The following is a 27046-nucleotide window of genomic DNA, read 5'->3' on the forward strand; positions in this document are numbered from 1 at the left end:
CCTCCCTCTCTCTTTGGAAATGGTGCTGGGAGAAATGGCCAAGACCCATTCTTCAGGCTGCCTTATTTTTTTTGCCTCGGGTGCAGCGGGGCGAAAGTGCTCCCCACCCGCTATATATCCTGATGTATGCCACGGTTCACCGTTCGCAGGAGTTGCTCCGTTACTAGGAAAGGAGCTGAATCAACCACAAGCAAGACCATTGGCAAACATGTTTACACTGAGTACCCCAGGCAGAACAGAATCCAGACCACAGGCCAGATGTTGTTCACTAACGTTTTGTGGATGATTTCAACAAATAAAGTGGGTCAGATTTCTAGGCTGCAGTACATTACATTGCAACTACAAAGTAATGGATTCACAGTCTATAGTAATCCATAAATTGCACATCATAGATGGCAGTGTAATAATGCAAGACACATCACTAAAATAAATCAAAATTTTATTTTATTTCTTCCCCAGACTTTTTAAACTTGTTACAAAAGAACAATGTATAAGTAACATTTCCTCCAACGGAAGAAGCTCATATGTCCAAATACTGGTAAAAAAATGTTTGCTCCCTCTCTAAAATAGTTAAGCCCATAACTATACCATAACACAAAAAATGAACGTTTGTATATATTTTACAATCCAATATGTACAAATTGTTTACATACTTATTTGAACACCATCTCAAGCACCTAAAGTCAGTTATTTACAGAATCAACAAAATATTACAATGAGCAAATTGTGTAAAGGTCATATTTTTGTGTGAATCCCCTCTTTATTTTCCACAATATTCATTTTGTGTAAAATATCCAATACTCTTTGCAAAACATTTTAATTAACATCCAAATCTCTTTTAAGTAATAAAGTTAACACTACATAAACAATGTAAACATTCAATGATAAAATTTGCTGCCTTCATTCTTATTATGTGGCATTAATGTCCTTTTGAATTGTTTTTTTCACTTTATTATGATTGAATTTGGATTTTCAGCTGTAAAACTGCAATAATCCACTGCCTGATTGTTCAGAAATCCCAAATATTTAGCATCTTGGTCTCCAGGTGATATCCAAGGTGTGCATTTTAATCTCACTCTGACCTCATGCCCGCGTTCCTTTTCAACTCCTTTTACCATTCCTTATCAAGTTATTGAGTTTCAAGGATTTGAGTTCCTTAAAATTCTTAAAGGTTAGGACAGGCTAGATACAGGAAAAATGTTCTTGATGTTGGGGGAGTCAAGAACCAGGGATCACAGATTAAAAATAAGGGATAGGCATTTAAGATTTTCACCCAGAGAGTTGTGAATCTGTGGAATTCTCTGCCACAGAAGTCAGTGGAATCCAATTCACTGGATGTTTTCAAAAGAGAGTTAAGGGCCTGTCCCACTTTCCCAAGTTATTCATTCTCCTGAGTTATTCACAAATTCTCCAGAGTTTTCAAAGGCGCAGAATGTTCGTAACGAGTCCGTGGATATATCGTAGCGACTCGTTATGCCAGCCGTAGGTACTCGGGGCTTTTTTTTACTCGTGGACATTTTTCATCATGCTGAAAAAACGTCCCGACTTACCTGATGCCCAGAGTACCGACGGCTGACATAACGAGCCACTACGATATATCCACAGACTCCGACGGACTCGTCACGAACATTCTGCGAGTTTGAAAACTCGGGAGAATTCGTGAATAACTTGGGAAAGTGGGACAGGCCCTTTAGATTTAGCTCTTAGGGCTAAAGGAATAAAGGGATATGGTAAAATAGCAGGAACGGGGTACTGATTTTAGATGACCAGCCACGATCATATTGAATGATGGTGCTGGCTTGAAGGGCCGAATGTCCTACTCCTGCACCTATTTTTCTATTTTCTAGGTTACCTGGCCCCATTCCCGTTCCTTACACAATCATCAGAGTCCGCTTCCATTAAACTCACATGGGCCGCATTTCCCATTAAATCGATCACATTAAATTGAATTTTTATTGGATGTATCGGGATTGTTAGTGCTATTTGTGGGTGCAATCTATATTTGTCTAATTTCTAGTTTAAATACATAATGGGAACAGGCCCTTCAGCCCAACTCGCTCAGCAGTCCAAGAAGATCTATGTGGGTGGTTCTTTGTGGGGAAAGTAGAGGGCCACGGGCAAAATAAATGGTAAGACTGTGACCAGGTAGGTGATAATTCAAAGTTATTTCAGGTAGAATATGGTGACCTGGGAAGATGACTAAAATATTGTCAGATGATGCCATGAAATACTGGAATGGAAATCCCAGGTGAAGGCAATGACTGCTTCACTGAGGGTAAATCTGATGTGTGGAATGGTACGGGTTGCTTCTTACTGAATTAAAAGATCACTGGCTGAAGCTAATAAGTGATGACGGAGCAAGAAATTGCTGCATTAATTCTACTTGAGTAGAATATGGAAGATGGAATATGGAAGAGTACAGCACAGGAACAGGCCCTTCAGCCCACAATGTCTGCTAGCCACATGATGCCAAGATAAACAAATCTCATCTGCCTGCACATGATCTATACCATTCCATTCCCCACACATCAAAAAGTACTTGGAGATGGTAGAAAGTTTGAGTGCTTTGAGTAGAGCAGTGAAAGGCTCTGATTGATGTCGAAAGTCCAGGAAAGCAGAGGCATTCAGCATGAACACATAGGAGCAAAATAGCAGGAAGAAAATTCATTCATGATCGTGTTGAATGGTAGTGGAAGCCCATAAACTATATTATTAATGTTTTATGTGTCATTCTTAATTGTTACTGTATGTTGTGTTGTTACTTGCAAGCGGAGCACCAAGGCAAATTCCTTGTATGTGTACATACCTGGCCAATAAACTTATAAACTTATTTAATTATTCATTCATTCTTAGAAATGAATGGCCTACTCATGCTCCTATTTTCTCTCTCCAGCTAACCACTGTAGAACATAACAGAGAATATTTCTGGAGTGAAATCCTGGGGAAAAAAAACATTGTAAAGAATTGATATTGTACATTGTGTGGAGTTGATTGAGCAAGAGAAATGGATTTATCTCTCTTCCTTCACACTAATCAGGAGTCTGAGCATCTCCAACCAGTTCCACTTACTGAGTCTGAAGAAGGATTCCAGCCAAAACGTTGCCTATTTCCTTCGCTCCATAGATGCTGCTGCACCCGCTGAGTTTCTCCAGCTTTTTTGTGTACCTTCGATTTTCCAGCATCTGCAGTTCCTTCTTAAACTCTTAACTACTTACTTATCATGTTTAGTTCCTTTGATTTCAAACGAAACAACAGCCAGCGGCTGATAATCTAAATCTGTTTAGCACCAAAGACCAATGACTGATGTCTCCAATTTGCATTCCTCCATCCAAAAACAATGATTGCAACACTCAAAAAGAAAGAAATGTTAATTTTTAAAGTAGGGCTCAGTATTATGGTTTATATTAACAAAATCATTAGCCTTTTGAGGACTGCAATAGAATTTAGAATTTCAAACAAAATCACTAATATATTACATATGCTTTGATTAAATATGGAAAATAAAAAAAACAAGAACAAATTTGCCAATAGAATTACTTGAATCGAAAGGGAAATTGAATACAAAGGTGGATGAGCTTCTCTCTATTTTATGAATAATCACCAACACTGCTTTACGCATCCCGGAAGATCGGGCATACCTACAATTTCATCTTGTTCACCTTTGCTTCCTGAAGACTGGATTGAACTTTCAGAATTCTCTGATATTCGAGCATGTCTTTCTGACATATTGTTTTGCTCAGATGGAGATTGGTGTTCAGTGCTTGGGTGGACAATTTGGTTTCCAAGGCACTTGCCTGAAGTAGTTTGCTGCGAGACTTTAATCGCTTTAACTGATAAGTCCTTGGTGTTGTCGAGGATCTGAATAACTGTTGTGTGTGAGCGTTTAAGCTGTTTACGGTTCTTTCCTGAGGTGCAGGCTGAGGAGCTACGTTGCTGACCAGTCAGTCTACTCTCCAGCATCCGTGTCTGTGCCGCCTGCTTCTCTGGACATTTAATTCCACACAAGACATGGGGCAGCGTATCTCCTAGTTTTGCAAGATTATAATGTTCAGCACTTAAGGAGTCCACTGGTTGTGGAGATTCATTCTGGGTGGACACAGTGCAAGAGTCGGAATTGCAGAATGTTTCTGGTGGATCTGAAACACTGCAGGGAACAATATTTACAGCTCTGTCATCAGTGAATGAAACGTCATCTCGTGTAATCGAAGAATCTACATCAACCCTCTTCTGGGGGTATGTCGATCCACGACCACTCTGAGCACTTTCAGATGTTCTAAACATGTTTTCTTGGGAGATTTGAAGTTGATGAAGGGTCTCTAACTCGAGCTTGGACCTAAAATGAGAAGAACAACTTTAAGTAGTTGATTGTAGTTGATTGATAAGGAGATGTAAATAAAAATCCTTCTCGATATTTAATTGGTACCATGCAGCATTGACTCCAACAAAGTCTCTGTGTGCATCTGCATGCGTGCATGTATGCATGCGCGTGTGTGTGCTCATGTGTGCATGCGCGCATGCATATGTGTTGGTGTGTTTGTGTGTGTGTGTGTACATATATCTACATGTTAGGGGCTCCAATTAGGGTCGAGATAAACAGAGCTGTGATGGAGTATCAAACTAAGATCCAATTGCTGGGGGCTAGTTGGGTATGTTTCTGTGAAATGGCTTTACTCTTTGTTCTGGCCATAACCGTAACACTGAAACTTAAAGAACGAAAGGGAAAGAAAAAATGGAAGGAGAAAATTAAAATTAATGTTGGCGTTTGGTCATTTCACCAGTCGAAAGAAGAATTTGTCAAACTTTCTATGGGGAAATGCCTCGCATCAATATTACAGAACACATTTTCTAATGGAGAATATCGGTTAATTCAGAGGCAGGCAGCAGAGGGTTGTAAACGGCAGTTGACATTTTGCAAAGAATATTTTCTGAAAACATCAGAACACACAAATAAGGTGGAGGTATTGGATGGTCTAGGCACAGATTTTTGAAAATGTCCTGAGGAACAAGAATGAAAAATCATTGGAAAACCGAACAGTTGGTTAGCATAAATGTCGCTGGTTTTCCTTGGTAGATGTGGGCATATGTGAAATATCCAGACATGTAATTGTTGTTATTTATTCAGCAGAGCTTTCCCGGGTTTTGCAAAACCATGGCTTTTTAAGCAGAAGTTGCATTCAGTTTTGCAATCTTTTCATGAATTGAAGGTATTGCTAAAAAGCACTAATCAGCTAGAAACATAGAAACATCCTTCTAAATTCCAGTGAATACAAGCCCAGTCAACCCATTCTTTCATCATATGTCAGTCACACCATCCTGGTGAACCTACGCTGCACTGCTTCAATATTGAGTATAGGAGCAAGGGAGGTTCTACTGCAGTTGTACAGGGTCTTGGTGAGACCACACCTGGAGTATTGCGTACAGTTTTGGTCTCCTAATCTGAGGAAAGACATTCTTGCCATAGTACAATACAGAGAAGGTTCACTAGACTGACTCCTGGGATGTCAGGACTTTCATATGAAGAAAGACTGGATAGACTCGGCTTGTACTCGCTAGAATTTAGAAGATTGAGGGGGGATCTTATAGAACTGTACAAAATTCTTAAGGGGTTGGACAGGCTAGATGCAGGAAGATTGTTCCCGATGTTGGGGAAGTCCAGAAGAAGGGGTCACAGTTTAAGGATAAAGGGGAAATCTTTTAGACTGAGATGAGGAAAACATTTTTCACATGGAGCGGTGAATCTGTGGAATTCTCTGCCACAGAAGGTAGTTGAGGCCAGTTCATTGGCTATATTTAAGAGGGAGTTAGATGTGGCCCTTGTGGCTAAAGGGACCAGGGGGTATGGAGAGAAGGCAGGTACAGAATACTGAGTTGGATGATCAGCCATGATCATATTGAATGGCGGTGCAGGCTCGAAGGGCCGAATGGCCTACTCCTGCACCTATTTTCTATGTTTCTATGACACCACGATTGTGGACTGTGGGCGTGTGGACCATGGATACAGATCAGTTAGTTACAGAAATGGGCAGAGAATTAACAGATGGAGTTTAATCCAAGTAAGTATGAGATGTTACACTTTAGGAGGTCATATGTTAGGGGACGAAAGACAATTAATATAATGAGCTTTAACAGCATTGATGTACAGAGGGATCTTGAGGTTCAAGTCCATAACTTACTGAAAGGGGAAGTTGATGGGTGGTAAAGGCGGCTTATGATATGCTGGCCTTCATAGGTCACGGCATTGAGTATAACAGTCAGGAAGTCATGCTGCAGATTTGTAGGACTTTCGTTGGGCCCTATTTGGGGTATTGTATTCAGTTCTGGTCATTCCCATTACAGGAAAGATGTGGAGGCTTTGGAAAAGATGCTGTGGAGACTTACCAGAATTATGCCTGTATTAGGGGGTATTAGCCACAGAGAGAGGCTGGACAGACTTGGATTGTGTTCTCTGGAACAGTGGAGGTTGTGGGGAGACCTGATAGAAGTATATACAATTATGAAAGGCATAGATCAGGTAGACAGCCAGAACCTTTTTCCCTGGATGGAAATATCAAATATTAGAGGGCATTGCTTTACGATGCGAGGGGAAAAGTTTAAAGTAGATTTGCAGGACAATCTTTTTAAACAGCGGGTGGTGAGTGCAGGGAACGTGGTGCCACTGGTGGTGGTTGAGGTAGATACGAAAATGGCATTTAAGAGACTTTAGATAGGCACATGGATATGCAGGAAATAAAGGGATGTGGATTATGTGCAGGTAATAAGAGATGGTCTTGGCATCATGTTAGGCACAGACATTGTGGGCCGAAGCACCAGTTCTTGTGCAGTACTGTTTTATGGTCTTGCTGGACCCTTTCAAATAGCAGCTGTGATCCTGGAGTCACATGGGCTAGATTGGATAAGGACGATGATTTCATCCCTAAAGATTAGTGAACCAGATGGGGAACCAGACAATGCATACAAGCTTCATCCCGTATTGATACTTTTAACTAAATTATATTCCCCGGCTGCTATGTTGGGATTTCAATAAATTACCACATAATTAAACCTCGTCTCTGGACTGCTGTTCTGGTAATTTATTCACAATGTTGTCATAAGTTCCTTAGTTGGTCCAACACTGACAAAAAGTTGGCACTCACAAAAATGCCCCCAATATAACTAATGAATGGTTCTGTATAATTCATTGAAGTGGTTCTGCCTTTATCTCTAAAGTCATTTTCAGTTGGTTAGAACTGGGGGGTTTACATGTGATGCTTACATTTTGTGATTAAGCTCGTCTACAGCTCAGGCACGTGCCGTCAGGATAGGCAAGGTAGGCACTGCTTGCCCTGACTAAAATTATGACATGGTAATCATTAAATATAAATAGTAAGGCTTGGGAGAATTATGCCTATTTACGAGATCGATCTCTTAGGTAGGCATAATTCTCCGTGCCTTTCAACCGCAGCACTTGTAACATTTGAAGGTCTGTGCAGCCCACGTGCCGTCCGCGCTGCTTGAAGCCGTCAAATTCAAGCGGAGCTGAAGCAGCTGAAATTCTGCCTTTGCTGTACTGCGCATGCGCAGCTCAAGTTTCTTGGTGGGTTTTTCAAATATGGATTGCCATTATCTGAAGGGTATGTTCGGAAGCAAAGAGAGAAGAATGGAGTTCGTGTACCAATACCGTGGAAAGTACATTTCTTGGTACTTTATGTTTTTAAATACTCTATTTCCCGGGGTGGGTGGGGGGAAGAGCTCCTTTCACAGTGTTTGAGGAGTCTGTCCCGGGGTGAAGTTGCGGGGAAGGCAGGAGCGTTGTGAAGGAGAGGATCGGGGCCAGTAACCCACTTGCGACGCTCCGGGCACGGAGCCACTGGATTGTGGTTGTGGAGTGAATTAGCTCGGGTGGCTGCCCCAGCGCTCCTGACACGGAGCGCAGTACTGGCCGCCACTTCTGAGGAAGGAAGCAGCTCGGGTGACTGCGAGCGGCCGCTGGGACCAGACAGCAGAACCGGCTGCCACTTCAGCCTCTTCTGCTGGTCCCCACTCACCTCTGGCAGTGCTCTCCGTCTGAACACCTCTCACTTGCCGCTCGCCGGCCGGCTTCCCGCAAATCCTTAAATTCCGACAGAGCGTTCAAGGGACCAATTGAGGTTACTCGGCTGTGGGAATTGAAGGATTTGGGGGAAGCAACTGACATGAGTGAAGCCGGCGAGCGGCAGGTGAGAGGTGTTCAGACGGAGAGCACTGCCAGAGGCGAGAGGGCTGGCAGAAGGCGCTGAAGTGGCAGCCGGTTCTGCTGTTGGGTCCCGGCGGCCACTCGCAGTCACCCGACCTGCTTCCTTCCCCGGAAGTGGCGGCCAGTTCTGCTGTTCGTGCCCGGAGCGTTGCAGCAGTGGTGAGTGAGCCTGATATGATCTTCCTCCTTCTCAACACTCCTGCCCTCCCCGCATCTTTAACCCCTGGCACAGACTCTGATCCCTTCACATGTCATGGTATTGTGATGAAGGAACAACGTCCTGGTGTGCTCCCTCCAATCTCTCCACCTGGTCCTCCTCCCCCACCCATTATTAAAAAATAATTTAATAATGGGCAAATAAATTTTTTATTTTTTCCCTTCAGGGAGAAAATTCGCGATTTTTTTGTAAAGCCGCTTGCCTACCTATAGTCATTTCAATAAGATGACAACATGTTGCATTAGCAACGTGACCACACATTAGTTTGCAATGCAAAAATATTACTGTAAAAAAGAAATGTTCTAAACCTGAGAGATTTTTTTTAATTTGGAGCAGCCCCGAAGAAACCACCTCTCTCAACACCTAAAGCCTTCATCCTCCGTCCCCCACCATTGACTATAGGGGACTGTGTAGAAAAATGATTGAGGAGATTTAGAAGCCTTGCGGCAAATTAAACTTTCCTTCAGGAAGAACAACATCACTTACTTTTCCTTTTTCGGTGCTTTTGAGAGGAGTACACCAACTCAGAGGAAAGCGCTCCAGGGCCATGCGCATGCGCGGTTTAGAGGATTTTTCTCCTTTTAAAGACTTACGCTTGCCTACCTATAGTATCATTACTCCCACGGCACGTGCCTGCGGTACAGCTGTATTAAGCATGTTGCATTAGCTTAAGGTGCTTTGATTGACCACACATTAGTACACTTGCAATGCAAAAATATTACTGTAAAAAAGAAATGTTCTAAAGCTGAGAGATTTTTTTTAATGGCACAAAGCAAAATGGTTTCACCAGAAAATCAAGGGGAGAAAAAAATCAGTTCTTTGCCTAGCACAGCTTCCAGTGTAATATCCAGATTATAATTGAACTCAAAATGGAAACGCAAGACATTTTTGCTCTGCTTTTCTCTTAACGATTTGTGCAGATGGAACATCAAAGTCGACTGAATAATATAAATTGAAAGATAATGGTAAAATGCAAGAGGAAATAGGTCAGTGAAGTGAGTAGGTAGTTGGCAGACAATGGCAGAGAAATGAAGGGCAATATATTCTATGGAGTCATGTGATGAAAAATTTAATTAAATTAAGCACAGATATATAAAAATATCTCAATATAATGGAGATTCGCAGGGGAAATCTTTCATGAAAAGATCAATAAACAGTTCAGTGGAAAATGTTAATTTCCCGATTACAGCACCAAGTGGGCATCTGTGGCAGTGCCCTGGGATGGTTCAGGTCCTATCTGGCAGACAGAACCATGCGTGTAAGCCTTGCTGGCTTTGAATCCTCCGCCGCTCCCTTGGCATATGGGGTTCCACAGGGCTCAATTTTAGGGCCCCTGCTCTTCTCTCTATACCTACTTCCTCTGGGCTCAATTTTAAGAAGGCATGGCATCTCCTTTCACTTTTACACAGATGATAGCCAGTTATATATGCCACTCAGGAAGGATGACGACTATTCTCTAAAATCACTTCTGTCTTGTCTTAAGGACATTAAGTCCTGGATGGCATTAAACTTTCTGGGACTTAATTAAAAAAAGACAGAGGTGATTTTGTTTGGCCCCAATGGCTGCCGTGAACCTCCCCTTGTTGACTTGGGTCCACTGGCATTGTCCGTAAAGCCAACAGTTTTAAACCTGGGTTTTAGGATGGACGGTGATTTTAAACTAGATAAACAAATAGGCGCGGTAGTTAAGTCCAGCTTCTTTCACCTAAGGAAGCTGGCAAAGGTGAAGCCCATTCTCAAGCGGCAGCATTTTGAAACAGTAATCCATGCCTTTATTACATCTAGGCTGGATTACTGTAACGCACTCTACTCTGGAGTCGCACGAGCTTCATTGGCTCGTCTCCAGCTGGTTCAAAATGCTGCCGCTCGCCTCTTAACCGGAACTCGAAAGAGGGAGCACATTACGCCAATTTTGGCCTCCCTTCACTGGCTCCCAGTGCACTTTCGAGTTCATTTTTAAATTCTTTTATTTGTTTTTAAATCGTTGAATGGACTCGCCCCGCCTTACCTCTCTGAGCTGCTCCACCCATACGCTCCTGCCCGGTGCCTTGGGTCAGCTGATCAGCTGCTCCTTGAGGTACCAAGGTCTAAGCGGAAGCTCAGAGGGGATAGAGCCTTTTCTGTTGCTGCTCCGGCACTCTGGAACACCTTGCCGTTGCACATCAGACAGGCCCCATCACTGTCCATCTTCAAATCCACCCTAAAAACTCTTTTTTATTCTCTGGCTTTCGACACTGGCTGAGACATTGCTCCTGTTTTTAGTGCTTTTAATGTCTTTTAATTTTTACTGTTTTATAGTCCTTTGTTTTACGGTTTTTAATGGTTTGTAATAACTTCTTGTCCATGAGTTCTCATGTACAGCACTTTGTGGCAACTGCAGTTGTTTAAAGTGCTTTATAAATAAAGTTATTAGTTATTATTATGAAAGGAGTGGAAATCAGCCTTTCATTTTACATTTAAATATTAATTAGTGGACCATGTGGTGTTCAGGGTTCTCCAGCATCAATGTGGTATCTTGATTGCCCAGTGGTTAAGACCTCACCCTTGCCCGCACTATTCCCATCCCAATGGAGTTGCTGCAAGACACAAAATGTCTTGCTATTGTTCACATCACCATAGAAATCAAACAGCAACAGAAGCCCAACTTAATACTGTGAAAATACTGCCATTAAAACTGCATAAGCAAAAAGCAAAAAAAAAACACTTGCAAACATATACGAGTTGAAAATCTATAGCACTCTCACCAAATCTGCCCACTTACACTCCTACTCAAGTAGAAAACCCAGAATCTGGGATAGGATGATATATATGGGCTAACCTAGCAGCAAAGCATCCAAATGACATATGGAAAGATGCATAATCTTTGATAACATTATTTGTGTAACAGACTTTGGGGATAGAGTCTGCGTTGCCTGTAGTATTTTTAATAAGATACTGCTGAACAACAGAACTGAGAACACAATATGGTTTTCAGACCACAAAACAACAACATCCTTCCTTCCCAACCAAACCTCCCCCTTTTCCCCAAGAGGTGCAATACCTGTCCCTATACCTCCTCCCTTGACTCCGTCCAAGGACCCCGACAGTCCTTTCAGGTGAGGCAGAGGCTCACTTGTACCTCCTCCAACCTCTACTACATCCGCTGTTCCAGGTGTGGACTCGTACATCAGAGAGACCAAGCGAAGACTCGGCGATCGTTTCACTGAACACCTTCGCTCAGTCCGCCTAGGCCTACGCTACCTCCCGGTTGCCAAACACTTTAGCTCCTCATCCCATTCCCATACTGACATTTATGTCCTGGGCCTCCTCCACTGTCAGAGAAAGGCCAAACGCAAATTGGAGGAACAGCACCTCATATTTCGCTTGGGTGGTTTACAACCCAGTGGTATGAATATTGATTTTTTTGTGACCCTTGCTTTCTCTTTCTCTCCATCCTTCCCCCACCTTAGTTCTCCGACTAGTTTCACTGTCCTCCTGATTAATTTTACTGTTTTTATGTCTTGTTATCAACTTTCTCGCTGCCAATAATGAACCATTCTACATTTCCTTGATCAACGTCTGTTTTGATCTGTTGTTTTCACACCTTACCCTTCCATATCTCTAAGTTCACTCTCCCCTGACTCCCATTCTGAAAAAGGATCGCGACCCGAAATGTCACCCATTCCTTTTGTCCAGAGATGACCCGTTGAATTACTCCAGCATTTTGTATATATCTTATTTTAATATACATTTAGATAGGTATGTAGTTTTATGTGGCACATACATGAAGAGGGCTGTTGAGCAGTTTAAAATTGTCAAAAGCAGCACAGAAACTCCTCCTTACTTACAATTAACAATTGTTTTACCTTAGCATTTTGATATCTGTGATGTCTGAATCAGAATTGTGTTCTTTTCCTGGAATTAAGAGTTGATATATCTGCAGATTGTTCCTGAATAGTTCTTCAAGTTTGTAAACTTTATGCTCCAAATGATTTTCATTAAATCTGTGAGTCTATGACAGAAAATAATTACTTGGATAAAATACTGCATGAGATCAGTAAGTGTCTAGAATGCAGACATCTCATTTAAACTTGAATGATAAATGTTTTATCACACTTAATCTGTGATGTGATTCATTTTAAACTTATAACTTGCCAAAGGGACAGTAAACATTCTGTTCCCCAATTTTCTATAATTATTGCTTTTACCAAGTACATGTGTCCAACACTCCTCAGAGTGTAAAATTAACATAATAGGACAAATACTTCTTTGAAATAATCGGATTATTTTATATAAACGTAATGCCGAGCAATGATTGAAGTTAACCATAAGAAATTTAAACCAATATCAATGGAGGTCTCAAAATCTTACAGTAAGTAATAAGCATCAGTCTATTCAAGTTACCTCTTGGTTGTAGTAATAACCATGAGCTAATTGATAATGTGGCTTTTCTGCTAGAGAGTAGTGAAGACTGTTTGACAGTGCATTCAGTCGGAACAACAATTCATCCATCAAGTTTTCAAATTCATCCAGGTAAAAGTTCTGAGGAAGAAGAAAAATGTGTAATAAGATATTCTGGTGTAATGTTACTTCTACTTTTAGGTTATTTACCTGTCATTCAAGGATGCGCACCCACACACATATTTTAATTTAAAATCTGCTTCCAAGTTTTCAAACTATTGCTCAAACTATTTCATTAATATCCTCAAACACCACTTCTTAACAGTGCATCCTTAAATCAAATTAATTTGGTTTATGGTGACCATTTTTCTACTATGTTTCCTTTTCCACCTCCATGGGAGTGGTGGTGGAGGCAGTTGTGATAGTCGTGTTTAAGAGACATTAGATATACAGGGAGTAGAAGGATATGGATTATGTGCAGGCAGATAAGAGTTGGTCTTGGTATCCTTTTCTATGTTTTTCAAAGGTTGGTTCTCTCAGCTTCAAAGGGCAGTACTTCAGTCACCTTTCCAAAATTACTGTATCTGCTTGAAATTCCATGCTGTGATTTGGCTGAGACATGTGACTCAGTAGATGGGTGCTAATGGATGCAAATCTGCATCCAGCCATTGCATGCACTGTTTCTCCAACTCATTTAGCCTAATTAACTAAACGTCATGCTGTTGCTCTAAACTATAATATTTTCTTCAATAAAACAACATATTCCAGGCTAACTTACTTCCTTACTTCATAAGGTAAGGAAAGCAGACTATTATCTAAATGGTGGCCGACTAGGAAAAGGGGAGATGCAGTGAGACCTGGGTGTCATGGTACACCAGTCATTGAAAGTAGGCATGCAGGTGCAGCAGGCAGTGAAGAAAGCGAATGGTATGTTAGCTTTCATAGCAAAAGGATTTGCGTATAGGAGCAGGGAGGTTCTACTGCAGTTGTACAGGGTCTTGGTGAGACCACACCTGGAGTATTGCGTACAGTTTTGGTCTCCAAATATGAGGAAGGACATTATTGCCATAGAGGGAGTGCAGAGAAGGTTCACCAGACTGGTTCCTGGGATGTCAGGACTGTCTTATGAAGAAAGACTGGATAGACTTGGTTTATACTCTCTAGAATTTAGGAGATTGAGAGGGGATCTTATAGAAACTTACAAAATTCTTAAGGGGTTGGACAGGCTAGATGCAGGAAGATTGCTCCCGATGTTGGGGAAGTCCAGGACAAGGGGTCACAGCTTAAGGATAAGGGGGAAATCCTTTAAAACCGAGATGAGAAGAACTTTTTTCACACAGAGAGTGGTGAATCTCTGGAACTCTCTGCCACAGAGGGTAGTCGAGGCCAGTTCATTGGCTATATTTAAGAGGGAGTTAGATGTGTCCCTTGTGGCTAAGGGGATCAGAGGGTATGGAGAGAAGGCAGGTACGGGATACTGAGTTGGATGATCAGCCATGATCATATTGAATGGCGGTGCAGGCTCGAAGGGCCGAATGGCCTACTCCTGCACCTAATTTCTATGTTTCTATGTTTCTATAAGGAAACCCAACATTTTTTAATATAACCAATGTATTTTTTTAAATGTGCTCCACATTGGTTGATCGGGAACAGGATTTGAATCAATTTTACAATTAGATTCTTGCTTTAATGAATACAAAAAGATACACACAAAAAGCTGGAGTAACTCAGCGGGTCAGGCAGCATGTCTGGAGAAAAGGAATAGGTGATGTTTCAGGTCGAGACCCTTATTCAGACTAAGAGTCGGGGGAAAGGGTAACTAGAGATGTGAAAGGTAAATAGAACAAATGAATGAAAGATACGCAAAAAGCAATGATTATCACGGAAAGGTAGAGCCCACAATGGTCCGTGGTTGGCTGTGGGGTAGGTGATAACGGGTTATACAGAGAAACTCAACAGGATGACAGTGTACCTCGTGCGATGACTAGGGTGGGGAAGGGACGGAGAAAGAGGGGATGCAAGGGTTACTTGAAGTTAGAGAAATCAATATTCATACCACTGGGTTGTAAACTGCCCAAGTGAAATGTGAGGTGCTGTGCCTTCAATTTGCATTTGGCCTCACTCAGACAATGGACGAGGCCCAGGACAAAAAGGTCAGTATGGGAACTGGGAGAATTTATACAATATGCTTCTCAATCAAATGTTCAATTGATGCTGAATGAAACAGTAACAACCATAGGATCTTAATGCAATCAACATAAAATATTATTTTTAAAAAATCATATATACGTTTCTCTCATTTAATTGAAAATATTTAACTGGTGGGGGTAATGTATTTTTCCTTTCTTAATTGTGTTATTTTCACTGGAGCAAGATAATCACCATTTCATTTTCCATTACTCAAGGGTGACCTCATGCATGCAAAATAAATTACCAAGACATTGTTGAAATTCCTATTGAAAACACAGAACTATATGACAATCCAAAACCAATACTAATTGTTGAGAACTGTGTGTAACTGAACATAATATAAATATTTTATAACACAAGGGTTACAAGGGAAGCTTTCACATGAATCCGGTTTCTACCAAGAAACAATTGCTGTCCTGTTCATATATCTGCATTTCCTCAATGGGAATGCGAACAAGTTCATAGAATTGCTCTTCCACCAACACACTCATTGAAATATGGTAACTCAGTAAGATCAGGGACCCACAGTAAGATTTATGGCTGCAATTAAACCTCATGATTTGGAGAGGGCCCTTTTCATTGTTCACATTTTAAGAAGGTTGCCAGAATAATACAGCGCTGAAGAAGGGTCTCAACCCGAATCGTCACCCATTCCTTCTCTCCAAAGATGCTGCTAGTCCCACTAAATTACTCCAGCTTTTTGTGTCGATCTTGATCCATTTTGATTTCCCAACACTAAGGCCTCAGTGGCCTCGGGTACTTTGCTCTACAGACGCAAACAGTTCCCCCTCAATTAACACTCTTCTCTCCCTGGGAAGTTTGGCCTCATCCTAAACAACTTCTCTTTTGACTCCTCTCACTTTTGTCAAGTCAAAGGTGTAGCCACGGGTACTTGCATGGGCCCAGCAATGCCTGTCTTTTTGTTGGTTAAATTGAACACTCCACGTTCCAAATGTACACTGGCACCACCCCCTAACTCTTTGTCTGTTACATCAACAACTGTATTGGGGCTACCTCCCGCATCCATGCATAACTCGTTGATTTATTTAACTTTACCGTTAATCCACTCTGCCCTTACATTCACTTGGACTATTTCTAACTCCTCCCTCCCGTTTCTCGAACTATCTGTTTCCATCATGGGGGCAGTGTATCTACTGACGTCTATTACAAACCACTAACCCTCATAGCTGTCTTGACTACACCTTATCTAATGCTGACTTTTGCAAGGACGCTCCCCATTTCTCGGTCTCTGCCGCATGTGCCCCCAAGATGAGGTTTTCCACTTTGGGCCATTCAAGATGTCCGCTTAAATGTGAATTCCCCCTTGCTGTGGATTGAGCCCATAACCATGCCTCCTTTGTGTCCCACAGCTCTACTCTTACTCCTCATTCCCAGACGGAACGAGGATAGAGTTCTCCTTGTCCTCACCTATCATTGGTTGTATCCAACCAACATCATTCTCCAACATTTCCACCACCTTCACTTGATCCCATCACAATTCACATCTTCCACTCCCAACACCTTTCTGTGTGTTGCACAAAGCTATGGCCCTGTAACAGGTACTTGAGCCAGTTCACGGACTCGTCAGCCGCCTGTCACTTCTGCGGCAAGGAAGAACCGTGTTCCATGTGCACATGGAGTGTGAGAGGTTGCAACCCCTATTTGACTATCTGAAGTGGCTGCTCCTCAAGTTTTGGCTACATTTTTACATTGATATTTGGGCACCCGGTACAGAGGGGAGGGAGGGGGGTTTTCCCTGTCAGTTTGCTCCTGGGCCTGGCCAAGATGGCCATTCGTGGGTCCAGGCAGCAGGGAGTCGAAGGCCACACCAGGGTCGGCTGCCTGCCCCTTTTCCGGGCCAACCTCCGTGTCCGCGTGGCCCTGGAGAGGGACCAAGCGGTGTCCATGGGGACTTTGGTGGCCTTCCGTGAACGTTGGTCGCTGCGGGAGGTTGAGTGTAATATTGGTGAGGTCGACATTATTTTTTAATTGATGACTGTTGTTTTGGAAACTGCCTCAAAGGCAGTTATGATTGTGTTACTTTTTTTGTATGTTTGTTTTTGTTTTCTGAATAAAAGTATTTGCATTAAAAAAAAACAAAAAAACATCTTTCTGTGAAGAGCACTCTGTTACTTCTTGGTTCAGTCATCTTTTCCCACCCAATCTGCTTCCCCCACATGCACTTTCTCTGCAACTAGAAGAGATGCAACATTTGCCTCTCATATTTATCCAGGGAATACAGTAGCCCTTCCAGATAAGGCCGAGATTCACATGCACCTTCTTCAACATTGCCTATTGCATTTATTGCTCCTGATGTAGCCTTGTTTATATTGGTGAGACTACATGTGGAATAGGCGAACGTTTTGCCAAACACTTGCAATCTGCCTGCCAAGGCCTGCTGGAGCTCCTGGTTCCAAACAAGTTAAACCTTCCTTCCCATTCCCATACCAACCTTACTGTCCTTGGCCTCCCCCATTGCCAGAGTGAGGCCACATGCAAACTAGAAGAACAACACCTCATATTTTGCTTGGAAAGCTTACAGCCCAAAGGTATGAACATTCAGTTTTTAAATTTCAAATTATGCCCTCACTACGCCCTTCTCCTTCGCACCCCCTAACTGCAGTACGCACCCGTTTCTCCCACATCTTCCACATCAGTCTCCCTGCTCCTTGCCTCCCACCACCCTCTGTATGCTCATCTCCCATCCCAAGAGTCAATGTTTTACTTTTACCCATTCGTTCATTCCTCTCTGTCCCCTTCCACTCGTCCCCCTCACTCTGACTCTAAATTTAATTCCTCCTCTTCTTTCCTTATCTGACACTTTTTCATCTCCTTTCCATCTCTTCTCTTCGCCATCTCCACCCGTTTGCCACTGAACCCCTGCATCTCCCCTCACCTGCATCCACCTATTGCTTGCCAGACTTTGCACATCCCACCTCTCTTTTCCAGCTTTCTACCCCCTACTCCATCAGTAGTCCTAATGTTTAGAGCCATCTGTAGGTAATCCTTTCCCTATTTTTGTAACTTCCTCTCACTCTATGGCCCTCCCTAATTTCCACTTTCTCCTTCCCTCTGACTCTTCTCATGTTCAGTCACATCTTCAGCCTCAGACTCTGGTGATGGTGTTGTATCGGTATGTCATCTCTTTTTGATTATTCCTCTGAAGCATCATATGAAAGGTGCAATATAAATACATGTTGACTTTACGTTTTATCCACCCTCTTGTACGAAGTCGATATGGTGGGAAATAAGTGTTAAACTTCAAGAAAAAAGCCCTTAATTTAGACTCCAATTTCAGCCCACTGTGTAAGATAATACTGTCTAGCTTTGATTTCCCCATTTCAAGTTGAAATTAGTTTTTGCTTCTCAAGACAGCGGCTTTCAAGGAACCTTCCCCTTTTCATAAGTTCTCTGGCACTTGTACCATCCCAAGCTAAAAGGGTCGATGGCCTTCTGCCAACCCTTTTGTCAATGCTACTTTGTTCTGCTTCTATTCTAACGATATGGGATTACGAGTGATAAGAAACATATTACCACTGTAGGCTAGAGCATCAAACTCCAACATCAGAGTGCTAACATGAAAATATCTTAATATAGTATGCACAGTTATTACATTTCCTCGCGTTGAAACATAATCTGCCTCTATGTGTCTGTTCCTTCCAGTGAAAGTCATAATCTTTTCCCGAGCATAATCAGCAACCTCAGTGAACGTCACCAAGTGCTTGCTCCGTGATGACTTCTTTGCTTCTTCTGCCATTGAGATGAGAATCCCTATAAACTGAAAGAGAAAAAAGGATATTAAAATAAATCTCCAGACAATCATCTTCAGACAGCAGATCTTATGCTCTGTTCTTTGTGGGTCAGTAGTTTAAAAAGATTGGGCTTATCCAAATTGTGTTGTGAAGGAGACTGACAGGCTCAGGTTTGGAGGTGGCCATGGAAATGTTACAATGGAATCTTGACTTGGACTCATTGGTTCTGAGTGGTGGAGAGAGGTGTTCAATAACAATTCGGGAACATCCTGGATCCAAGTGTCTAGATTTGAAACTGCGTTCACAAAGTCTGGGAACAGTGGGAGTGGCTGAGATCAGGAAACCAGAAAGAGGTGTTAGGACCTGTGGACAATGTCACGGGATTTAAGAATGGTTAGGAAGGGACGTCTGAGTCAGGAGATCCTCATTTTTACAGGCATTTAAATATCAGGGCTTATTGGGATCATGCAGCATTGAGCAGAACAATGTTTGATGTACTTTGAACGAGGGGAATGCAATGAAACCCAAATTGCCGTTGTTTCTAAAAGTTTTCAGTGCTATGCTATGAATAATGCAGACTGTTCTTGGAGCCTTTTGGTTTCAAAAACATCTCTCCCACTCTCTGCCCCATATCCTATTATCATTTCCCTTCGCAAGATAAAATGAACATGTTCAATTAGTTCAATACAGGTGCACAGGAGATTGCAGTTGGTGAAATCTTCATCAAGAAACAAATTGTTGGTAGAACTCATGGAGCCAGGCAGCATTTGTGGGGGAAATAGGTAGTTAATATTTCAAATCAAAAACCTTCATCTGGACCAAATGACCCAAGCGGAGATAACCAATGTAAAGAAGAGAAGTGAGGTTCAGTAGCTGGTAAATGGCAGGTGGATCCAGGTGAGGATGGTCAGATGGAGTCATGTGGGAAAGGGAAGTAGAGATAGCAACAGGGACAGGTAGGGGATAAGTGGAGGCAACAAAGCGCTATAGGTTGTGCAACCTGGCAATAAAGGAAGAGTGCAACCAAGTGAGGGAGGAATGGTGGGCAGATGTGAACAGTGGGGTTGGGAATGGGGAGGAATGTGTGGGTGCTTGAAGGAAGGTGCTGAAAAGGAGCACCTGGATAGACGAGAATGAGGGACAAAGTTTCTCATACAATGAGCTTGAGGTGTTGCCTGTGTACCCATACTTTGATGGATCACTCCTTGTTTGGGAATGTGACTACTGTTTGTTAGATAATATAATTGTACCAAGATTCAATATTCAATTTACATGTACCAATTAAGGTACAATGAAATTCGAGCTACCAAAGTGTCTTTATATATGTAAAAGTACAAAACACAGAAGATTTTTTTAAATTCAAGAACTGTCAGATAAATTCTCAAACACGAATATAACAATGAAATATAGCGAGATACTTACCAATCCAGCCCATAGTACGGTCATAACAAAAGAGAATGCTCCATAATAGACTGCAATGGATATCTGGTTTAACTTGTATAGCGTTGAAAGTGTTCTCATTTCGCCAATCCCCATAAAGTACATTAGCAATGTCTGAAAAGCTCTCACTACAGTGCTGAATGAATAGGATTCTGACAGGAACAGCAAATTCCCAAGGCAGGAGTAAGCTATGATGACTATAATCCCACAGAACTGCAAACAGAAAGAAGCACAAAATAACATGTCAGAGTAGGTTCATGTATGCATTTGCCAAGTTTAAAAAACACCACATTTTAAATATACATCAACTGCAATCCAAATGATCCCATTGAATATTGTTGCAACCAAACGTTACTATGAATACTGCCCACCAAGGAATTGCTATCACAAAAATAATGCTACTGAGTTAATATGAAAGAAAGTGAAAACATTGAACAACTGGTTAAATTAATCCCATAAAATGTATATCCTGGCAATATCTGGCAAAGAACATCCTTTGTAATACCTGCTTCCTGTGAACAGGATGCTGTTGCTGTAGGACAGCACTCAATTACAAAGTCTGGAACAATCTCTTTTGCCAGAATTATGATATCTGAAAACATTTTAAAGGAAACTTAAATAAAAGAACAGGAGCTGATACATTAAAAATAATATATGCAGCAGTGCTTTGTGCCATGGCAGCGGCAAATAAAAGAAAGAAAACCAAAGTTAAAAAAGCAACAACTTTATTTAAATACACTGTGAAATAAAAATAATAGTTTCAAAAACTTTGAGTGATGGAAGCAGATTTGTATTTTGTTCTTTTAGCGTTCAATATAGCTTCCAACTGCTGCAATTGTCTTTAGCTTTAAAAAAAAGCAGCATTTGATGATGAAAAAGTTCATGTGGCTGAATCATTGGTCATTTGGCAGTGAGTCAGACACTTCTAGTCCTGGCTACACTCAAGGAAAACCAATATTCCCAATGGAACTTCAGCTAAGTGTCAGAGAAAACATATTTACAACTGCAAATATATAATACAGGATTTCAAACATCACTATTCACAGCACAAAACATATACTTGCAAGATTTGCCTTATTCAGACATTATTATGAATTTATTTTTTCTGTCATAAACCTTCCGCAGATCTCAAAGGACTCTGCGCATGTTCTATTTTCTCAACTGAACAGCGGCAAGATGGCTCAATATTGTGGCCCTCTCCCATGGAACCTTTGTGGTGGCCACACTAAGCTTCAGTTCATTCCCCAGCATGTGGTAGTAGACCTCAATATGTGATCATCTGCCATCTTTGATTGTGGAAGATCAGTAGATTTCAAACAAACTAGAGTTCAATTTTCATCGTCAATAATTTTCTAATAGTAATTATTGTTTATCCTAGTAGCTGTCCTTGGGAACAGCTCCTAGACCACAAAGTTATGTTTTATGCACTTAATGGGTTGAACCTTATCAGAGCCTTCCTAGGCTCTGATTCAGATGCTTTTATTTGCACCACTGCAGCTGTCGGCAGAGGAGTGGCAGTTGAAGGAGCGAGTGCGGGGATTGGCTGCAGAAAGGTAAATCCTTGATGAGTTTTGTCACTGTTTTTTTTCGTGCAGGACATTTAAGAACCAGTCAGGGCCAGCCTGCAACACACACCTTCAAGGTCAGCAGAGGAGTGGCAGTCGAAGGAGCCATGAAGGTGGGGAAAATCTAAATTAGTTAATTGGTTAGTTAGTTAATTGATCAGCAAATAAAAGTAAGCCTTGTTGAGGCGCTTTGGGAGGTAAGGTGTGAGTCTTTGGCGAGGAGGCCAGACTCAAATTGGTTCTGTGTGTATCTGATACATTAAACTTGTGACTTATTGCAGTGCAGAAGAACGCTATCAGCAGCTGAGAAGGGAATAGGTTTCACTCAACTCTGAGTGTGTCTCATTTGTGATTTTTGTCCACTGACGTAATGGCAGGCAAGTTGTTACAGTGTCTCTCCTGATGGAAGGTTGCTTCTCAGACTGGAAGCCTGTGACTTGTGGTGTGCCTCAAGATTTGATGCTGGGCCCGTTACTGTTTGTCATCTACAACAAAGATTTGGATGAGAACATGCAGGGCAAGATTAGCAAGTTTGCTGATAATACAAAAGTTAGTGGTTTTGCAGATGGTTGGGAAAGATTGCAGCAGGATCTGGATAGATTGGCCAGGTGGGCAGAGGGATGGTTGATGGAATTTATAACTGAAGTGTGAGGTGCTACAAGGGCAGGACATACACAGTAACTGGTAGGCCTCTGGGTAGTGTTGCAGAGCAGAGGGATCTAGGAGTACAAGTGCATGGTTCCTTGAAGGTTGAGTCGCAGTTAGATAAGGTGGTCAAAAAAGCTTTTGGCACTTTGACCTTCATCAGCCAGAGTATGAATATAGAAGTTGGGAGGACATGTTGCAGTTGTATAAGACATTGGTGAGACTGCATTTAGAATATTATGTTCAGTTCTGGGCACCATGTTACGGAAAATATATTGTCAAGCTTGAAATGCATCAGAAAAGATTTACAAGGATGTTGCCAGGACTGGAGGGTGTGAGCTACAAGGTGAGGTTGAGTGGGCAGGGTCTCTATTCCATGGAGCACAGGAGATCTTATAAAGGTGTACAAAATCATGCGAGGAATAGATCGGGTAGATGCACAGTCTCTTTCCCAGAGTAGGGGAATCGGGGCCAGAGGACATGGGTTAAAGGTAAAGGGGAAAAGATTTAATAGGAATCTGAGAGGTAACTTTTTCACACAAAGGTTAGTGGGTGTGTGGACCAAACTGCCAGAGGTGGCAGTTGAGGCTGGGACTATCCCATCTTTTACATAGGAACATGACATGGGAACAATAGTATACAGTAGGTGCAGGAGCACCTATTAAACCCTGAATCTTTCTCTCACATAGCATTAACAACCTATCCAATGTAATTTGGCCCTTCGAGCCAGCACCACCATTCACTGTGATCATGGCTGATCATCCACAATCAGTACCCCGTTCCTGCCTTCTCCCCATTTCCCTTGAGTCTGCTATCTTTAAGAGCTCTGACTCTCTCTTGCCACCTCAGAACCCACAGAGGTGGAGGAGAAGCAATACATCTTTGATTCTGAGGAACTGCTTTCAGATGGACAAATCTATGGTTTGTAAATAGAAAGTAGTAAAGAAGCCAGGAGACTCAAAAGAAATCAAGGGAAATGGGGATGGTGACTGGAGCAGAGTTTTGGTTCTATGCAACTTGAATCAAGTTTTGGCAAAATAAGATTGCTACCTACCACTGGTACGGCCAGCCCAGAATAGGACAGCCGCAGCATTGTTACACAGGGTGCCATCATCTTGTTAACACGTAATAAATGGATGCTTTTTATTAAAAGCAGGAACACGAGCAAACCATGAAGAAAACGTTTCACCTGAGAAAAAAATAAACATTTTAGTTTTTATTTAAACCCTGCATCTTTCTCACACATAGCATTAACAACCTAACCACTGTCATTCTTTGGGATAGAATGAATGGGAACTGTTGTCAGCTGCAGGACCTCAAGCTCTGGGCTGCACAGTGGTGCAGCGGTAGATTTGCTGCCTTAAGGCACTGAAGACCTGGGTTAAATCCTGACTATGAGTATTGAAATTGTACGTTCTCCCTGTGACCACGTGGGTTTTCTCTAGTTTCCTCCAACACTTAAAAGATATGTAGGTTAATTAGGCTTTGGTAAAATTGTAAAGTGTTCCGCGCATGTAGGATGGTGCAAATGTGAGAGTTCAGTGGATAGCTCATTTCAGATTGGGAAGACAAGGTGAAAAAATGTTGGAAAATAGACACAACAATTGTGTAAATGGGAGTCAATCAGGAGCTTACAGGCATTATACCTAAATGTAAGGAGCATAGTGAATATGGTAGATGAGTGCAGGCAACCATGCAAGTGTGTGATACTATAGGTGTTACAGAACCATGGTATTCAGCGTGAGGCTAGGAGTGGGAAACAAAATGTGGAAGTGCTCCAGCACTGTTTTAACCTTCAAAATCTGACTCATTGCTGCAAAGAAAAAGTTAGCGAAGTGCATCCAAATCAAAGAATCCATTTCATTTTGGTTTCCTTTCCCTCCCCGTTTTCTCCTTCCTGTTCCTCACCTTTATCCATTCAGAAATGAAGCTCATATCCACAAACGTTTTGAAATATCCACTGTGAAGATGGTCAATGATATCCACAGCCAAAACGAAGTAAAACACATAGTACACGTAATAAAATATACTGATTACGACAAGTCCAACCTAGAGAAGATCAGGACACAGACTGGTGAAAAGTGCTCCTCACATTCAGAAGCAATTTTTAAAAGATTTAAATTTAATCTTTTAGATAGTGTTATGTTTCAGTCTTGCTGGATGAAAGAATTCAACCAATAAAACTAGCCACAACTGATAATCTTCAAAACTACTTCAAGACGTTAAGGTTATAGAAATGCATTCAATATCAAATTAGTCAAGTAGTTATAAACGACTGCTCACAATTGGACACGGTTATTATTGCTTAAATTGCAATTGTTTTGAATATAACTTAACATGCCTTCCTCTAATTTCACTGGATCCCCATTCTCTCTCTGCCCTCACTCTCTACCCCCCCCCCCTCTCTTAATAATATTAATATAATATCAAGGGGGTAGTTAGCGTGTGTGGGGGTGATTAGTGCGTGTCACGCCGCATGCCGCTCTCCCAGCCCCCCCACCCAACGGGTCTGCACTTGGTCTAGTAGGATATAAAACAAGCAGAAACGACTTGTCATGGCTTTAGTTTCCTTCCATTCTCTCACCCCCAATCTCAGCTCCCCACAAATAAACGGTTACTTCTCAGCTTCTTTAAATTTGTTGTGTATATTTCTTGATTTGTTCACTGACAAAGTAAAAACAAAAGATTTTGCAATTAATTAAAGTAATGAGATTCTGACCTCCAGCCAGTTCCATGGCTCTCTCCAGTAACTCAGAACACCTCGCTGAGTCATCCTGCACACCTGGAAATATAGGTGAAGCAGGATAAGGACCAGGAACAAAAGCTGAAAAGCACAATAGAAGTAGAATGTAAAATACTGCTGCAATAGACAATAGAGAATAGATGCAGGAGTAGGCTTTTCAAGCCAGCACCGCCATTCCCTGTGATCATGGCTGATTATCCACAATCAGTACCCCGTTCCTGCCTTCTCCCCACATCCATTGACTCCGCTATCTTTAAGAGCTCTATCTAATTCTCTCTTGAAAGCACCCAGAGAATTGTTCTCCACTGCCTACTGAGGCAGAGAATTCCACAGATTCACAACTCACTGGGTGAAAAAGTTTTTCCTCATCTCCGTTTGAAATGGCCTACCCCTTATTCTTAAACTGTGGCCCCTGGATCTGGACTCCCCCAACATTGGGAACATGTTTCCTTTCACTAGCCTGTCCAATCCCGTTATAATCTTATATGTTTCAATAAAATCCCCTCTCATCCTAAATTCCAGTGTATACAAGCCCAATCGCTCCATTCTATCAACATATCACAGTCCCGCCATCCCAGGAATTAACCTTGTGAAACTACGCTGCACTCCCTCAATAGCAAGAATATCCTTCCCCAAATTTGGATGCCAAAACTGCACACAATACTCCAGGTGTGGTCTCACGAGGGCCCTGTACAACTGCAGAAGGACCTATTTTCTCTTATACTCAACTCCTCTTGTTAAGAAGGCCAACATGCCATTCACTTCCTTCACTGCCTACTTACTTGCATGCTTACTTTCAGTGACTGATGATCAAGGACTCCCAGATCTCATTGTACTTCCCCTTTTCCCAACTTATAACCATATAACCATATAACAATTACAGCACGGAAACAGGCCATCTCGACCCTTCTAGTCCGTGCCGAACACATATTCTCCCCTAGTCCCATATACCTGCGCTCAGACCATAACCTTCCATTCCCTTCCCATCCATATAACTATCCATTTTATTTTTAAATGATAAAAACGAACCTGCCTCCACCACCTTCACTGGAAGCTCATTCCACACAGCTACCACTCTCTGAGTAAAGAAGTTCCCCCTCATGTTACCCCTAAACTTCAGTCCCTTAATTCTCAAGTCATGTCCCCTTGTTTGAATCTTCCCTACTCTCAGTGGGAAAAGCTCTTCCACGTCAACTCTGTCTATCCCTCTCATCATTTTAAAAACCTCTATCAAGTCCCCCCTTAACCTTCTGCGCTCCAAAGAATAAAGTCCTAACTTGTTCAACCTTTCTCTGTAACTTAGTTGCTGAAACCCAGGCAACATTCTAGTAAATCTCCTCTGTACTCTCTCTATTTTGTTGACTACTCTTGACTTGACACCATTCTGATAATTATCTCCCTTCCTGTTTTTGCCACCAAAGTGGATAACCTCACATTTATCCACATTAAACTGCATCTGCCCACTCACCCAACCTGACCAAGTCACCTTGCATCCTCATAGCATCCTCCCCACAGTTCACTGCCACCCAGCTTTGTGTCATCTGCAAATTTGCTAATGTTACTTTTAATCCCATCTAAATCATTAATGTATTGTCAGTTAATTGAGCGTACAAAAGGTACGGCAATTAAACCTATGAAACCTAGCTTTAAAATTACAGCGGATTTATTTTTTGACTCAACTGCATTATAAAAATCAAAGCAGGTTTCGTAAGTGAACAATTTGATGTCTGTTAGTTGCAATAAAATGGCGTTTTAAGCCATTTTACTGCAGCACTTGTATATTATGCCCTGAAGTGATGTGTTACCTCTGTTTTTCCAACAATTTGGAGGAATTGAAAGTTGTTAGTTTGTGACCTGCATTTATACCAATACATTAAAGCTCTTACCTTGCCCATCTGAGTG

General features: G+C 41.9%; 1 protein-coding gene across 1 annotated transcript in view; it reads right to left on the reverse strand.

Moving 5' to 3' along the window:
- Positions 1 to 458: 458 nt before the first annotated feature.
- LOC129705828 (polycystic kidney disease protein 1-like 1) overlaps positions 459 to 27046 on the reverse strand; it is a 221641-nt gene continuing 195053 nt past the window's right edge. Inside the window, 8 exon segments of the mRNA XM_055649665.1 lie at positions 459 to 4333; positions 12275 to 12420; positions 12813 to 12950; positions 18613 to 18777; positions 20174 to 20404; positions 23456 to 23590; positions 24310 to 24450; positions 25121 to 25225. Coding sequence (XP_055505640.1) covers positions 3598 to 4333; positions 12275 to 12420; positions 12813 to 12950; positions 18613 to 18777; positions 20174 to 20404; positions 23456 to 23590; positions 24310 to 24450; positions 25121 to 25225 — 1797 coding nt within the window. The 3' untranslated portion in view covers positions 459 to 3597.

Source organism: Leucoraja erinacea, chromosome 2 (genome assembly GCF_028641065.1).
Source record: "Leucoraja erinacea ecotype New England chromosome 2, Leri_hhj_1, whole genome shotgun sequence".
In the NCBI taxonomy this organism is placed as follows: Eukaryota; Metazoa; Chordata; class Chondrichthyes; order Rajiformes; family Rajidae; genus Leucoraja; species Leucoraja erinaceus.